General features: G+C 42.0%; 1 protein-coding gene and 1 long non-coding RNA gene across 2 annotated transcripts; one reads left to right on the top strand and one right to left on the bottom strand.

Annotated features, from left to right (window-relative positions):
- The first annotated feature begins 5,331 nt into the window (after positions 1 to 5,331).
- On the top strand, positions 5,332 to 11,085 carry oprd1b (opioid receptor, delta 1b). The gene is made up of 3 exons (XM_046045948.1): positions 5,332 to 5,646; positions 7,117 to 7,472; positions 7,695 to 11,085. Exons 1-3 carry the CDS (start codon positions 5,396 to 5,398, stop codon positions 8,222 to 8,224), a joined length of 1,137 nt encoding a protein of 378 aa, XP_045901904.1. The 5' UTR covers positions 5,332 to 5,395; the 3' UTR covers positions 8,225 to 11,085.
- A 4,837-nt stretch (positions 11,086 to 15,922) lies between these two features.
- Positions 15,923 to 16,729, bottom strand: LOC123968916. The gene is made up of 2 exons (XR_006824573.1): positions 16,554 to 16,729; positions 15,923 to 16,418 (listed from the first exon to the last, which is right to left on the bottom strand). It is a non-coding gene; the product is annotated as an uncharacterized LOC123968916 (long non-coding RNA).
- Positions 16,730 to 17,999: the final 1,270 nt, after the last annotated feature.

Below are 17,999 nucleotides of genomic sequence, written 5' to 3'. Positions count from 1 at the left end.
CTTTGTTAAGGTTAGTGAAACACTGTGGTCTGGTTTAGGAGTCGCTCTCAAAGTAGGTTCCCGATACCCCCACGGGTCCTTGAGGAGGTTCCAGGGGGTCCCCAGCAAAAAGGGAAATAATTTATTTTTACTATAATTCTGATGACACAATGTCAGAATGGATGAATATTTTGGTTATTGGTTTCACAAACTTTGTGTAATAAAACATCTTAAAGCAAAACTCCTATCAAATGTGGGTTCAAGGTCTAATTTTTCCCTAATCTTAACCAAACTGCTTTTTTTGGCTAAACTCAACAACAGACCAGTCTCTAGAGTCAAAAATATATAACCCTCCCGCTTTTCTGACCCTCTCCCCCTATAATACAGTCCCTGGATCCGTAAATGTATAATAATCTAGCTGTAACCAGCTCTTCATTGCGTCCATTACACCAACAGTGCAGTTATTTATTATACTCTGACATGATGTAATCGTGTTGCAATTATCCATACATTTCTCGAGCTTGAAGATGCTTTAAAATATACTTTTTTGATGCGTGTTTCTCTACTAAGAGAGAGTAAATATCTTGAGTGTGAGGCAGACTTGCAGGGCACAGCATGGCTCATTCTGTTCTGCATTATGACAGCATAATAACACAGCAGGGCATCTGTGACTTCTCCACAAATTAATAATGCATAAACGTACTTGCTGCACCCTCACGTTTTATAAAGGAAAGAGTGTTGTTTCGATGACAGATGTAAATAAATAAAAAGAAAAAAAAGCTAAAACATATCTTAGGCTGTACTCTTGTTTATCTCTCTGTGTCTCTGTCACCAAGGAAATAAATGGCTATGCTTTGTTGACACTACCTGCACACTCTCTCTCACACACACACACTTTTCATTTGCTATAGAGACATCCTATCACATTTAACAAAATTCTGACTTCATCACAGATTCTAAAATGAATCAGATTGCTGGCTGCACAATCTCTCTGTGCTGTGATGGAGAGGGAGCCTGCCGTTTTCTTCTGCTCCAGTCTTGTCCCTCTAATGACTTTCTCTTTTACTCTGGTTTATTGTGCTGCTTATTCAGTCAAAAGCATACCTACAGGATTGATGTGCAAAGACATGTCTTTGTAAATAGTATGGATGTCCCATCCCTTGAGGATTACTGCACAGAAAACTGACCACTTAAGAATAGTCAGGTTGTCAGATTCAATTGTATGGTTTCTCTGTGTCATAGTGACATTTCTTTTGTCTGTTTTCCAGTTTGTGTAAAGTCAGTGTCATGCAGAACTGTATCTATAACAGTGAAAGACCACCCTCACACAGCTATTGATCTACAACTTTTCAATCCTGCAGTGAATCAATAACATCATGAATGTGTGACGGCAAAATCAAATGACCCTGTCCAACAGAAATTGCTCTAATTTGCGAGTATTTGTAGAAACTAATAACAGTGACTGCCTATCAGGAGTCAGCAGATAACATGAGTTCACACCTGAGGTTGAACAGATCAGACTTACGCTGTACGTGGCTTGGTGTGTGATTGCGAGATAGTGATGCAATGTGACACCCAGCAGAAGCTCACTCCCCCTCTGCGCTTCAGCTACAATAACAAACAGGTAACAGAAAACACCACCAAAGCCTCACCACGTGCCTTATCTTGTAGTTCCTCTACCGTCAATTGCTGTGTGAGCGGAAAGATACTGGCAACGTGGAGAAATAAAATGTCAAGATATAATGTGAACCATATTTCATTTTATCTCTGACCTTTCTGAAGTTATGAAGTATATATCAGAACTGCTGTAGTAGATATTGCAACCTGATAGCAGATATAAAATGCATCCATTCATAATAGCAGCGATAAAATATAAAATGACTGTAACAAGGATGGCAGTTCAGTCGATACAAGCTGATTTGCCAGTGTATTGTTTAGACTGAATCGATTATCAGTAGCTGACAGAAGTCTGTTTGTCTCGTGTAATCATTTAAAAATCAAACATGCAACGTCATCACCCCACCCTTATGCAAAAAACCCAACATCAGGCCTATTTCAAATGGTCTGCACACTGTAGGCTATTCCCTGCCACGAATGTGATGGGTTCAGGGAGGCAGCGTAATGCTTCCCAAGGTTTCCATTGTGCTGGTGAATGATGAGAGTAATCATGCTGTCTGTACAGTTTAATGGTGAGTGATTCTCCCTGAGGGGGAAAAGAGAAAACATAAACACAACAGCAGCATTTTGTTTGTGTCGGCTACTGTACGTCCAGACCCATTTCTCTCTCTTTTTCAACACATTACCGCCACATCTCAAAACTGTGTGCAGAGAAAGATATGGCTCATCATACACACTCAGTCTGCTGCCATTACAGAGAGCACCTACCCTGCACTCATACGTCATAGTATTTTTAGGCCTCTTCTTTAGGGGCACAGCCCTCTAATCTGACCCTGGATATCATCACAGCTGCTGTTGTCATATGCTGTTCTCCCACCCAGCTGTAAGTGAAATTAAACTTAGCGAAATTTACTTCCTGAACTGCTGTGTAAGCCATTTCATGCCGGCGGAATGTGCTGTCCCACTTGGACTGTTGTTGTTGAGCGTGAGTGCTGTGATCAGGGCTTCTATGTCAGGTATACAGAGGCTAGATAACTGTCGAGACCAGAAGCTACTACCGAGCCCTCTGGAGCTGTCGTGGGCTAGATTCAATGAAACATATGTGTCTGTTTGATAACACCTCTCCGCCTCCACTATCTCCCTCCCCTCATCTCACTCACTAAAGGTACTCACCCTCTGACTGAAAATCTGTCATCTGTTTCATCAGATTTTGTACAAACTCTCAGACTTTCTGTAACACAAAAGGTTAAAATTTTTTCATAACTTCACTATTGATGCTAGCCACTCCTGTGTTTCTTTTTTGTCTCTTTTTGTCTGTGAGGCTGTTACATGCATGCTGATGTTTAGCAGGTTTAATGTTTACCATTTTCCTCATTTCCCTTGTAATTACCACTAAGCACTGTTTGAATTATGAACCTCATTTAATTGCACCTTTTTATTACCTTGTATGTAAGATGTCCTTGAGTGTCCTGAAATGCGTCCCCCAAATAAAATGTATTATTGTTGTTAGTAAACACAAAGTAGAAGTAATTCATAGAGGGATATGAACAACACAGCTGAGTCCACAGCCATGCCAGCGGCTCTGTGAGGCCGTTCAGGTACGTTTTGATCTAAATACTACAATATGCTAACATATACTCACCATGGCAATGCTAACTTGCTGATGTTAGGCAGGTATAATTTTTACCATCTTAGTTTAACCCATGAGAATGACAACATTTGCTAATAGCACTAAAAATAAAGCTGACACTGACGGGGATTTCTTTTGTTTTGGAAGTACTTGGTCATAACTAAAAGATTTTGACAAATTGAAATTTTAACCTGATGATGCAGCCAGATAAAATATGATGACATACTGTATTTCTAAGGCTGAGTGAAAGCTTTGACCTGCTTGTGGCACTAGAGGAATAGCCAGATGATCACCAAATTCATTAGGATTCATCCTCTGTGAACCATGAATATCTGTAATGATTTTGATAGCAAAACATGCAATAGTTGCTGAGATATTTAAGTTTGGACCAAAGTGGTGGACCAACTGAACGACTGACAGAATGACCAACTAACGTCCAACCAAGGCTAAAAACTCAGTCTCATATTGAGAATTATGCTCACCTGTGCATTGCAAGAAACCTAAAGAGACGCTTTAAACAGACTTCATTAATGAAAAAGCAATGAGCTCGCTTAATTCCCAAATTGAGCCAGAGCTCTTCATCATTGGAAGACACGCAAACTTCAGAAGGAACAGTAAAGAGTGAGGCTTCAGAGCTTTTGTTCAGCACGCCGGCCCTATCAGTCTGACTGTCCCTGCTTTGTGCTTTTTATATACAGTCTATGTTTGTGCTGCGCTGACGCCAGTTGCTTAAAGGCGGATTTTGTAAAGGTCACATTGTGGAGTGTATAAAGACTGCCTCAGTTATGAACACTACAGACACAGCCGCAGGAGGATTTTAATGTGTCTGTCTTCAAATAAACAATTACCCCTGAGAAACGCACTCAAAAAGACTGCACACTTGCACATGCATGAACCAATTTCAGCGCACACAATCACATGCAGGTGCGTGATCCTAATGGTTTCTGATGTTCACAGTAATGGGCTACAGATAAAAGGCAGCTGCAGATAAATGAGTGCTTTGATGAACATTGTGAAAAAAGACACACCTGCTTGGCATTAAAAGTCAAACATTTGCGTGATTAAGAATTTATAATGTCAGTTGAGCAGGTCAAGCAGTGTGCCCTACTGGAAATGAACAGTGAGTGCTTCAACAAATTTAATACCCAAAAGCATAAATGTTTTACAAACCAATATGGCGACACGGGAACTCTTTAATCCGGAGATGAGAAATGTTCCAGATGCATTAAGAACCATTAGAGAAAAGAACATAGCCTGTTGTATCTGGTTAAACATGAGCAGCATTGATTAAATATTGACCCACAGCAAATACAGAGTTCTCAAATGAATGTGCCTGCCTGTTTCATGCCTGCATCAAGATGTTTGCTCATACAGATGCAACACAATTACATGCACAATTACCCAGGTGGCGAATGTAAAGGCTAACAAGACAATTTGTAGGACTTCAAAATCCACACCCTTGACTGCTGCTACAGGATATCAAAACCATCATAAATATTTCATCAGCCTTGCAACTGGCTGATTATTACATCTCTCATGCGGTTTAGTTAGACAATTTCAAGGAGGTGACCGCTTGGTGAGAGCAGTCAGTCCTAATGGAGCTCCGCTAACACAGGCCACAGGACATGGAGAGTGGGAGAAGAAGTACCTCAGGGTTGAAGGCAGGCAGCAATAAGAGGAATGGCTCAATAAAAGAAGACATGACTGATTGAGCTGTAAAGATATAACTATGACAGATGCTCAGATTGGGTTTGACTGACATTGTTTGATGAGGTGCTGGGTGGGTAGTGGACTAAGAATCTGTTACTTGGGATAATAGGGAGAATTAACAAAAACAAAAACAGGATGTGATGAAGCATTATATGTCAGAGCTAATTAAAGCACACAAATGGAATCCCTTTAGGCAGGGTAAGGATTGGGCAGGGAAACAGTTTCCTGGCATCTTGCTTTGTGCACAAGTGCGCAAGGGAGCGCACAGAGAGAGAGAGAGAGAGAGAGAGAGAGAGAGAGAGAGAGAGAGAGAGAGAGAGAGAGAGAGAGAGAGAGCGCGCAAACCTCCTATGCGCCTCATTACGAATTTGCTGTCCAGGTTCCATGAGCTGCTGTGTACCTGATTTCTTTTGGAAATCTGACTTCTTGGCGCGCTACGATCTCATCTGGATTTTAGATATGGAGCTACCCACTCTTCCTCCAGACGCTCTTGGTGATTTTAACGAGCGCTACTCCTTCTCCATAACTCCTTTCAATGTTACGTTCTCTGAGGATCTGCTGCGCGTGCCATCAAAGAGCAACGAGACCGACGAGGCTGCAACAAGGAACACTACAAGTCTCATCATCGCAGTTTGTATCACGGCTCTCTACTCTCTCATCTGTGTGGTGGGACTTCTGGGAAACCTGCTTGTAATGTACGGGGTGGTTAGGTAAGAAAACATATGATAAACAAAGAACCATAAACTCATTAGTTTAGGCGTAAGTATAATTGCATAATAGCCTAATAAAGTATAAGTAAATAATAATAAAGTATAAAATAATAAGAATAAAATAAAGAATATGATTACTAAATTGATATTTACTACTATAATTTGCTGTTGATCAGTGAAAAGCCACACAGAAACTATAGCATCAGACCCACTATGGAAATGATAAATATGTCTTTTTTATATCATCAGGATTGTTTTAAAGCACCACTTACTTCTGGAAATATTTTATATTCTAGGGCCATAATAGTAATTCTTCTTATATTTTCTTATTTTGTAATTTCACACAGTTTCAGTGTGTCTGAGAGCTGCTCTCTAACACACCTACACACACACACACACACACACACACACACACACACACACACACACACACCTCCTACACACAAGAGGAGCGGGAGGGCGGTGTGCCTCCCAGCTTAGCATCAAAATTACTTTATTGCGCCAATTATTCCTTTCAGGAATGATGTGGTACACTCAGATGATTAACTTGCATAGGAAATAAATGTTGAACCCCTCACCTGCAAATCAATAGAAATGACTGTTCTCCCTCTCGCTAATTCATGTACTGGAGACTTTGAGGATCCCTGCCATGTTGACTTGTTGTTGAACTAATGCAGCTTAAATGAGAAAGCAATGAGGGAGATGGGTGGACGTCCACTGAAAAAAAATCCTCTCACTGTGCTGCTTCCTAAATCCCTGGTGAAATGTGTGGAAGACGAAAGTGAAACATTGGTTTGCCAATTTCAGAATGATCAAACAAATTGAATACAAAACACATTGTGCCCACTCTTGCTGTGAAAGCAATAAATAAGTAATACATCCACTTATGCGAAGGATTAAGATATAAAGCAAGACATCCCTTTGTCTTTGCTCATCCCCTTAGAGCCTGTTGCTGCAATTTAATTAAATGTGACTGTCATAATGTGGAGGAATCTGTCTTTAAACATCCAGACAACATGTTCAGCTGGCATTCAGACAAGACTGGGCACTGGTAAAAGGAAAAAAAGTGTGAATCTGAAATCAAGGAGTTTTGAAATATTTTTCAGTGGTGGACTGTTCACACAGAAGTGCAGTTTAATGGACTCGGATTGAGCATAGAGTCTTTCCTGCATTTAGTGTAGCGCCACAGAAACATTATGCATCTACAAAGCTCTTTTATTAGTTTGATATTTTTCGAGGGGAAACAGCAGATAGTTTGACAGAGGAAATGGATTAGAGCAAACAAATTGGTTCCTAACCTTGAAATGTTTTAATGGAAACCGTGAGTCAGCCACACTCGGCTACCTCTTTGTGATGCAGTAGCATGCAAACCTTCAAAAGAAAATAAAAGAAATCTCCTCCAACTGACAGCAGTTGCTGTCGACTATGAGTCAGAATCAATTAAAAGGGCCTTTTCCTCCAACCAACCAGGTACACCAAAATGAAGACCGCCACGAACATCTACATCTTCAACCTGGCTCTCGCCGACGCTCTCGCCACCAGCACCCTCCCGTTCCAGAGCGCCAAGTACCTGATGAGCACATGGCCCTTTGGGGAGGCGCTGTGTAAAGTGGTCATCGCCATCGACTACTACAACATGTTCACCAGCATCTTCACGCTCACCATGATGAGTGTGGACCGCTACATCGCTGTCTGTCATCCGGTGAGAGCCCTGGACTTCCGCACGCCCGCCAAAGCCAAGCTTATCAACGTCTGCATCTGGATCCTCTCCTCTGCTGTTGGAGTCCCTGTGATGATCATGGCTGTTACCAAGGTGACAGAAAAAGGTGAGGGATTTTTATTCATGAAGTGGGGAAAAATGCCTAAAATTACCATCGTTGTATAAAAACTTCACTTATCAGCACAAGCTTTTTACACTTTTATTGGCAAGCGTTGATTTCGGAGAGTGATCATGTCGTGAAAGAGAATACATTTGAGCTGGGTTATTAACTTAAATTAGCCTCTCCACATGGCCCTCTATTAAACTTCTAATTGTTTTAACTCCTCAGGAACCACTGCCTGCATGCTCAGATTCCCCAAACCTGAGCGGTACTGGGACACAGTGATGAAAATCTGCGTGTTCATCTTCGCCTTCGTGGTTCCTGTCCTGGTCATCACCATCTGCTACGGTCTGATGATCCTGCGGCTCAAGAGCGTTCGTCTGCTCTCGGGCTCCAAAGAGAAGGACAGGAACCTGCGCCGGATCACCCGCATGGTCCTGGTGGTCGTGGCAGCCTTCATCATCTGCTGGACCCCCATCCACATCTTCATCATCGTGAAGACAATGGTGGAAATTGACCACAAGAACCTCCTAGTGATGGCCAGCTGGCATCTGTGCATCGCGCTGGGCTACACCAACAGCAGTCTCAACCCCGTGCTGTACGCCTTCTTGGATGAGAACTTCAAAAGGTGCTTCAGGGATTTCTGCCTGCCCTATCGCTCCCGTCTGGAACAGAACAGCTTCTCCAGAGCACGCAATAGCACAAGGGAGCCTGTGTCTGTTTGTGCTCGTGCGATGACAGAGAGACCGCCGGCCTGACTAGGCATGGGTCAGTGGAGGGGGGGGGCAGTTCAGGATGACCTCCAGACTGAGGTCACACAGTTTTCCACCACAGGAGTCTGAGTCTGCAGATGCAGGCTTTTGACCTACCATGTATGTACATTACCAACTGTGTCAATATCCCAATAGTTTTGTGACACAGAATTCTTTCAGGATTGTCTTTTCAGGATGATCACAAACATGCCTGTGTGTGCCTGTGTATAAGGAAAGGGATTCAAATGTACATATCTTCTTGAACTGTGTATAAAGCAAAATAACAATGCAACCATGTAAGCAAAGACATACAGTGCAGCCAGAACGTATTGGCATAGAGATGTGTTTTTCATTGCTTTGGTTCTACTTCTGCACAATAAAACAAGTGCTTATTGTAAGGGGTTTGTAGGTCTTCACATCCATATTAGGTGAACAATGTAGGGCTCATAGCCCTGTGTATACAAAGTCCCACAATGACCAGATTATCAGCAAGGACACTGATCCTAAACACAAAGTCAAGGCCACCAAGGACTCTTTTTATGGCCAAACAGTGGCCGATGTTTGATTGGCCGAGTCAGTCACCTGACCTCAATCTAACATAATCATAGACTTCACTTGATGAAGACCAGGCTGACTCCAAAAATCCCCTGTAGCAGTGAGAAGTGATGGTGGCTGCAGCACAGACTTGGCAGAGTGTCAACAAGGAAGATACTGCTGGGCTGCAATTTTGGCCACTTGTGGGCTGCAAACACAACACTGACATATTATAACATTTCAACTTGAAATAACAAACTGTTTCGGCCTGCAATGACTCCTGACATAAATAGCTGGCTCTTCAGCTAGTAAATGCTCCACTGTGTTCACCAACTGTTTCTGTCTACTGTTTGGTACTGAGCAGGTACAGTTCAGTGGGTTTTTAAAACAGCAGTGGGTGAACAGGGACAACACTCTTTGAGCAGTGAGAGTGAACCAAAACATTAAAGTTGCAGGCCCTAAAACCAAAACAATTAGCTTAAAGACACTATAATGCTTCTTACAGCTGAGGGGAACTGCAGAGTGGAGTAATTATTGTCTGTGGATTTGTCACTATGAGCGACTCCTGTTACATTACACATAGTCATTTGACCCATTGTTAATATAAAAATATTTCATATAGCAACTTTAAAAGCTGGATTTGCTTTAAGTCAGGAATTTAATTTCACATCCAGTGTGCTGAGCCAACTCAATGGAAAATGTTCCTCTGTCTTAATACTTTCTGAATGCACTATATATCTAGACTGGTAATAGTATTGTATTGTATTGTCACTCAACCATATTGGGAAGGTAATGAGAATCCAAAAATGTGAATGAAAGACAAAGGGCACAAATAATTAAAAATAATTTCAAAGGAAGTGAAATTCTATATGACTATGGCAACATCCATCACATTTGTCATGGGAGATGCTCATGAAAAACATCAAATAACATGAAAATAAGGCCTTCATGATTAAGCCGAGATGACTGGCGCTTCCAGGATATCACCGTTCAGCTGACTCATTGTTTCCACTCCTCTAGCAGTTAGGCTGCTCTGTTCTTTTGCACAACTAAAACATTCAGCTGACAGTAGACTGAGGAGCTGAAGGGGAAAGCGGGGCCACTGTTTCAACTCAGAGTTGTGACTGAATGACTTCAAACTGGCATGGAGGCAAGTCTGAATGGGATCAAAAGCATTAGCAAGTAACAAGAAGCTTCCTACGCATATTACAGCTAATGGACTCTTTTCCATTGATGATCATCGGACACTTTCAGGAGGAGATTAAAGTGAGGAAGACATGTTTTGCACATTTTGGGAGTGCAGTCAAATTGATGCCTCTCATCTTGCCACTGCAGCAATGCAGTTTTGCTTAAAAAGGCACCTACAGTATATATATCAAGTGTAAAGAGAATATTGTTCTGTAACAGCAAATTAAGTGACAATGTGGTGTACTTTGTTTCAATGTGCTGTCAAGCTGTTGTAACATTAAGCTTCACTTGTAACCAGTTAGTGAAAATAAACTATGTATTTACACTAAGTGCTATAAATGTTAGGTGAAGCATTTTAAATCTTAAAAAAAAAAAAGATTGTTCCGGTCTCCTGTCTGGACTATCTCTAACGTTTTTTTAAAACGTTTTAAAAAAAAAATCTCCATCACTGTAAGAATTTGCAAATGTTTTCTGCAGTGTGGGCAAAACTATGTTTAACTGAATGGAAATATCTACCGTAATGCCTTATTCAGCATTATGTTTGATTCTTTTTTGTAAATAGTAAATTGTTTTGTAGAGTAAGGTTCTGAATCTTTAAATGTTTTTGTTTGTTGTGTTTCAGCAGATCCAGTATATAAAGTACTTTACTGTATAGAACTGCTTTTGAAAACATGAGGTCTTATGGAATAAGTTGTATCTTTCAAGTGCTTTTAATTGAAATATTGTTGTAAATAACTTTCAGTTTTAATCCAATATTTAGATTTCTGTGCTTGTTATTACAGCTGTTGTTCACATTTATACTCTTTGTAAAAGCCAGTGAGGCCTCATGGAGTTAGACATGTAATTTGTTGGTACAATCAAAAATGAATTATTGATTAGGGGGAATGTTGATGACCCCATCAACCAAGGGCCTCTGACCTAGAAGCCTGAGCTGGTGGTCAGAGGCCACCGGTCACAGGTACAAATCAGACATGTTTAAAGTGTGTGTGTAAATGTAAGTGACTAAATGAAAGCACAATATGAAATAAGTCAGGGGTTATACTGGGGCTTCTGGCCACCAGATGCCCTGGAGAATTAGCTCATTTTACAGTGTATCACTCGTAATGTAAATAAATAAATAAATAATAATAAATAATGTAAATCAGGCCAGTGATATTTTATCTTTGTTACTGTCAACAAAACCTTTGAAACAACAATATGTTAATCCATTTATCAATACTTTCTGACTTCCACAGCTGGTCTGTGGCTCTTATACCCATGACCATTCGCTCCTCCTTAAGATCTAAACAAATCTAAACAGGTCATGAATATATACTTTTATTTTAAAATAAAAAGCTTGATATTTTCTGGCCATTGTAGTTTTTAAGCACACTGTTCTCAAACTGGGGACTATATTCAGCTGTGTATTTGGTACTCAAGTGTATGTCAAAAAAAACTACAGTGCCCTTGTTCATGGTTATGAAGAAACATTTCTCCCAGTGCAACAGTGTGACTCACTGATGTGTTTTTAATAGTTTTTGGACAACAATGGAGCTCTATGGCTCAGAGGAATACATTCAGGAGTAGGACACACAATATAGTCGGATCAATTAATTTGTTGACAATAAGACAAGTATAGAATAGCACCAGCCTCAACCTTAATGGTTTAAAAGTGACACAGGCCCAAAGTCCTGACTGTGACATATTTAGACCAACACTTTCATCGTTTCAATCGTCTTGAAGAACATATCGTCAAAATAAACCACTGTACTATTTATTTTAAAGAATTCAGATTCGTTATTACAGATGCAGTTAACGCTTAAATGAGAGGCCCACAGAAGATGTGTTGAAAATGTGTGATGATCTTTCATTTAATTTAATGCACACATTAAAGGGCTGAAACCATTCTCTGCTTAAAAACTGATGGTGTCTCAGAGAAGAGAAACCTTGATTGGAAGGCATCACTCACCCACATTTGTCTTTCTGAGCGAGTGACATTCGGTCTAAATATCTCAGAAGCTCCTATACATGACATCATAGGGCTCCCACCACAAGACCAGAGAGACAGAGCAGAGCATACATGTTCCCTATGAAATATACATGGCTCTGGCTACATGTGCACACAGTGCAAAAGGCAAACGAAAAAGCAACAAAATTAATAATTTAGTCAAACACCATGAGCTGGTTCCTGACTTGACAACGCTGCTTTTAATGTGAATACCAATGTAATTTATTGAACAGAGCAGTCAGGTATACAGCTCATATCTGAAAACTCAAGCGTAATTGTGAGCAGCAACTGTTTTCTTCTGCATTTTGAAATCTATCTTTTGCTTTCTCAGAGAGCTTGAATGCACATGCAACAGGTGTGTTTTTAAAAAAATTATTTGCTGTCAAACATTACACACAGAGATACTGTAAACCACTTCCAGAGTGACACGCAGATAATTAAACACTTTCATCTCGTGACCCTAACTAATGGTTGCTCATGCACTCAAACAAATTAACAGAGGGAAATGAGAACGGAGGGGACCCTGCTGAAGCGGTCATAACAGCTCTCACTGTTTCTACAGTTGTATCCCCTTGATAGCATTGAAAGCTCAGAGCATCCCAATAGTTCTGAAGCAAGATTTTGTTTTCTGGACAACATATGTTATGTGACTTCCCCTGCACATTTGTGTGTGAGGGAGACACAGTGATCTTGTTTGGCAGCTTGGATAAATGCGCGACTTGAGCTCCATTATACCACAATATTGCAACTGTGTGTATCTTTCAAGATAACCAGCGCTTACAGACGTTTAGGTGTCTCAACAGTAGACACCTACATACTGTAATTGAGGCTTTTCACACAATACTTGGCGGACTGCGCACAACTTGTCAGCGCTGAGTCAAAACCATACAACCCAAAACTGAAGATGGAAAATTAACCCAAACACATTTGTTATTGAGATCATGAATATGCAGAGATTCTGTAATAGATTTAGCAATTTGGCCTGCTGCTTTGTGTGATTAGACGCCTGGCGTAACACGGATAATCAGACCTCCTGGTTGCCTGAGGTGTTTACGAAAAGCCAGAAGGGCAAAAGGCTCTGAAGCAGTTTTAGTGGATGTTTCACAGGGCAAATACTCTGATATTCCCTGCTGAGGAGCAGAAACAGAGATTCAAACTGGGTGCCATCTGCCAGCTGAGAGTCATAAGGGACTAAAATTCTTGGGGTGGTGAGAGGAGGCTGAACCTTGCATTTCACTATAAAAAAGCAAGGCCCTCCCCAGGGTTGTAATAGTTTTCATTAAACCCTCCTCTCGACTTTGAATAAAAACACCTTCCCTACAACATGTCAAATTAATTTTATAATGTTAAATTGCTACAACATGTTTATATTTTAAAATATTGATGGAACGTCTCATGTGCGCCAACAGTGTACACATTGAAGGGGAACTCCACTGATTTTACGTATCAAAGTCTTGGGGAGTACTACTACATGTGTGAAAAAAGTATTGAAGCCTGTTGTGGCTCCAGAGACAGCCTGATGAGAGTTTGTTTAGTTTCAATGTGGATGAATTAGAAGAATGCTTGGAATAAAAGACAATATCTCAGGTTCTGCTGCAACGATTTTGATTTTTCATATGGCCATGTGCACATTTATGAGCCTTGGCACTGGGGAAAATTGTGTTTTTGATGTAACTATTTACTACATTGCAAAGGAAGGCTGATATATATCTTTAGGCAAAGAAAAAAACAGATCCTCCTCTGCTAACAAAGTTAGACCCTAACTTCAGCCAAAATTAAAATTACAATACCCTTCCCCCAGAGATGCTCACAAGTCTTTGAGTTAGAGTCCAAGTCAAGTCTCAATGAATGTTGCATCACCTGCTGCGCTCAATCCAAGTTGCTTAGAAAACTGCATAGCTAAAAGGGATTCTTTAACTGTAACCTGTTTTTCACTTACAGAGCACAACCATGTAATGTGCAATGCAATTAATCACAGCTTACTGAAGCGGTGATATTATGCTCATTTTCAGGTTCAAAATCCTATTTAGGGGTTGTACCAGAGCAGGTTTATATAGTTTAATTTTCCCTGTTTTTTTTTAATCCTGCACATTGCTACAGCTCCTCTTTTTGCCCTGTGTTGAAAGCTTTGTTTTAGCTATGGAGTAAATGATCTTTGCTGGGAGTTGCACATGCGCAGTTCCTAGTTAAGGACTACTAGCCAATCAGAAGCAGAGAAGGGCGGGCCAATGAGAAGCCGGTAAACACGGCTTTGTTTCAGCTGTACATGTTGCCAACCAGCTTGGCAACATAGACTGGAGCAAGAGTTTCAGAAGGGTGAGTTATTAACCTGTAGCAAAAGTATCTTTCATCCATGAAGTTTTAACTGAGCTCTGTCTCTACATCACAGTAACAACTTTATGTCCATTGATTGCCTGGAGGGTAGCTAGTGTTTGGAAAGGAGAGGAGGTGTATGCTGCAGCTCTGTTTTTCCACCGGTGTTTTTGAGGGCGTGTCGGACTAGCTGCTTGGCGAGCGTTATGAGGTGTATTTAGCATTCATCCCTGTGTCGTCACAGGGACTGGACTACAAACAAGCAGTGCAGTGTTTTCTGTGGGAGATGGGAACTCCCTTTGGGCTGGACTTTTTCACTTTGCAAACCTATTACATACACAAAAAAGGTATATAACTCAATAAAGAAGAGGGAAAAAGCCAAAAAGCATAATACCACCTCTTTAACTACTGCAAGTCAGACTCAAACCCAGTGTAATGTTAACTAATGTTAAATAAAACTGCAACATTACTTAACAATAAACCTGTTTGTCACAGAGCACAACCATGTAATGTGCAATGCAATCAATGACAGCTTAAACTACTGTAAGTCAACACATCCCCAGACTCTCAAACCCAGTGTAACATTATAACTGAATAAAACTAACATTGCGTGATGAACAATGAACCTGTAAATTGTTTGCAGCCGACGTTAATTATTAACGCGATGGCAGCCAGTGGGACATAAATGATTACATTAATCAACCACCACAAGCAAGCAAACAAACGCTCATTCATCTTTTTGTAATGAACGACAGTCGGAGGTTAGGTCGTAGCTAAAGCAAGAAGCAAGCTAATTTTAGATGGCCAATGCTGAGCTGAACATGTTCACTAATCTCAGGTTACTAACCTATTTTGCATTCAGCAGTTCTTTGTTTTGGCCTTGTTGTATGAAGTTTTAAAGCCAAAGTTTATGATGAATGACAGTAGCTGCAGGCGTTTGTCCTTTCTTACATGTGACCGCGCGCAGCTGGCAAGTTATAGGTAACTGAGGGAGGGGAATAATAGCAAGCTCAGACGTTTCTTAAAAATAAACATTGTTCACTGGTCTCGCACCTTGAGTCGGAGTTGTTTAAGTGCAACGACTTCCGAGTTGGTTGATGAGGGAAGAACTGAGGAGTCTGAGAAGTCCGTTCAATACCAAATATTATAGAAATGCAAACAGATATATCTAGAGTCAGGTCGAGAGCCTGAGCTATGGCTAGAGGCCGGCAGCGAGACAGCAGCAGGGGGAATCAGGGATGGGACTGTTGGGCTGAGGGCCTTGGTGCGAGGAGCAGGAGTCGGACAGACCACCGACGGGGCTGGTGTCAATCGGAACCCCCAACAAGGTATGGGGGCTAGCGGCCAGCGGCAGGGGCCTGGTAGGTCAGGAGGACGCTTCCCAGCCTGCAACTAGCAGGTCGGGAAGGAGTCCACCGGGGGCTAGCGGGGAGGTGGAAAAACCTGTCCAGCCACTCAGGAATGGGGTCTCTCAGGTACGGCCTCTAGGAGACTTTTACCTGGCCAAAGGTCAGAAGCGCCTTCTTGTAGCCCGCGTGACTCGAGTTCCTCCACTTCTCCAACTCCAAAAGCTCCACGCAGAGCTGACTCGCTGCCTCCTGGAGGGTGGTTGCTGGGTCCATTTTGTGGCTTGATCGTTCTGTTACGGGTGTGGTGTGGACAGAGTGGACCCAAATGCAACGTTCCAGGTTAATGGGTTTTATTGGGAAAAAAGGGGTGAGGGACTGGAGTCGAGGGAGAGGTGATTGCTGGGGAAACGCAGGTACGGGGAACCAAGGAGACTGAGACCAGAGAGCCTGGGGACACTGGGGAGTGAGGAAGAGAGGAGGCACGGGAGGACTGGGAGGATGCCGTGGGGGGAAGCCCGAGGGGAGAGGGCAGGTGAGCGAGCCCAGCTGACCAGACGGAGGACGAGGGTGAGTGAACCTGGGGAGAAACAGACGGAAAGACAGGGTTAGTGACACTGTGGGGACAAAGCACAGGGAAATAAACAAGATGCTGAATGCGTGCAAGAGCTTGAGTGATGGAGTGGCACCAGGTTTGGAGCAATGACGATCAAGCACAGAGGTAGTGTGGAGAACCGGGGTTGAAGTAGCCTACTGGCAGAGGTAGAGTTGATTGCTGGCAGGTGTGGCAGGCAGAGGAGGAGGTTGACGAGATGCAGGTGCGGGTCGTTGGCTGGGCTCAGGAGCGGAGGGAGAGAGAGAGAGAGCACACGGTGGAGGAGACACAGGGAAGCAGGCAGTGAACAGAGAAAACCAGGGAAAAAACAGAATCACAGACAAAAAAAGGAGAAAAAACCAGGACACTCACCGTCAGCCGGGCTGCCACCACAACAAGCTGCTTCCCTCCGAAAAACCGCTATTCTTGTTTGATCATAATTTACGTGGACCTCTGTAGGTGATTAGCACACAAGCAATATATCATCAAGTAAATCACAAGAAAAGTCCATTACAGGGATAAGTCACACGCCATTTGTGCTAACATTAACGCGGTTTGATGCCTGTTGTCATCTGGTCAACGTGACAGATCTCTAATCATGAATCAGATTTAGAGATTGGTCCAATTCTACAAGCCCCTGCACAGCTGTTGGTCCTCCGCTGTGGGGCTCCAGTAATTACAAGTGTGGTCCGCAGGCAATGGGAGTATCAGCAGCTTAACAGCAAGAGAGGTTCTCATTTGCTAATAATACCCTATTTAGTTTGTGCACACTCTCACAGAAATACACATTTTCGCAGTGTACACCATTCTCCTATTAGAGCTCCCAAGAATGTGACGCTATTGATCATTGTGTTTGTAATATCTGTTGGTACAGAGCAGCATTTCTCATATGCAACAGATGAGCCTCCGTATAGTGTATGCTAATTTCCAACTGAAAAATGAAAGAACAAACACCAGGCGATGTCTTCAAAGTGTTTGTAATCAGTATGTTGGAAAAGAGCTTTGGGTTGAATGCCTTCTCACAAAAACACAAAGACAAGCCTGTCATTTGAGGGCAATAGTGACGGAGAATGGCAAATGGGTGACAAGTGTCTTGTGGGCCTCTTTTTCTTTCTACACCTTAAGTTCTCACATACACACATGTATTTTAAGGTATTTTATCCAAAATGGGAAGGGAATGAACTGGACAACAGCTACCCGCTGTGCCACATTCACCAGGTTCCCACTATGATGGCCCACTTGACGAAAACAAGAGCCTCCTCAAAGCATTGGAATCATCAAAACACTTTGGATTTCTTGATTAAGACGTACTTGAGAAACAGCACTCAATACAACTTGAAATGACAAGTTAATTAAGAAAGCAGCAGGGTGACTCAGGGGCTGCCACATCCCAATCAAGGAAGGAGCTAAATGATGCAAAATGTGTTCTGTTGTAAGGTTACAATTTTAATAGCATGATGCTGCTGTTCATGAATGCATCATGCAGCCTGTCGCAAGACAGATGTGCAGTGTAAAGCACACGCAAAGACAGTTACCACAACAAAAGCTTATAAAAGCCGTATGTAAAGCTCTGAGTGGTTAATGTGTGGCTGTGCAGGTGACTCCTCGGTCTCCTCTGTTATTGGTTTAATGAGAGGAAGATTAGAGACCACATACATTATGAAAAATCCTCTTTTCACTTTCTACAAATGAAAGGAATTCATCACAGGATGTCACTGCTGAATCCCTGGATAAATGCTTCTCTTTGTACCTGAAACGTAAGAGAATGTTTCTGGGTTTGCGAGCATTATCAGACTTTGAATGCTCCAGCATGTGGAA

Source organism: Micropterus dolomieu, linkage group LG03, assembly GCF_021292245.1.
Source record: "Micropterus dolomieu isolate WLL.071019.BEF.003 ecotype Adirondacks linkage group LG03, ASM2129224v1, whole genome shotgun sequence".
NCBI classification, from domain to species: Eukaryota; Metazoa; Chordata; class Actinopteri; order Centrarchiformes; family Centrarchidae; genus Micropterus; species Micropterus dolomieu.
This window is presented reverse-complemented; position numbering and strand designations above follow the sequence as displayed.

What these genes read in the sequence shown, in the direction of transcription:
- oprd1b (XM_046045948.1), top strand. Translation starts at nt 5,396, where the DNA reads ATGGAGCTACCCACTCTTCCTCCAGACGCTCTTGGTGATTTTAACGAG. An exon ending in GTAATGTACGGGGTGGTTAG is followed by an intron (nt 5,647 to 7,116) that starts GTAAGAAAACAT and finishes CCAACCAACCAG; the next exon opens with GTACACCAAAATGAAGACCG. An exon ending in TACCAAGGTGACAGAAAAAG is followed by an intron (nt 7,473 to 7,694) that starts GTGAGGGATTTT and finishes TTAACTCCTCAG; the next exon opens with GAACCACTGCCTGCATGCTC.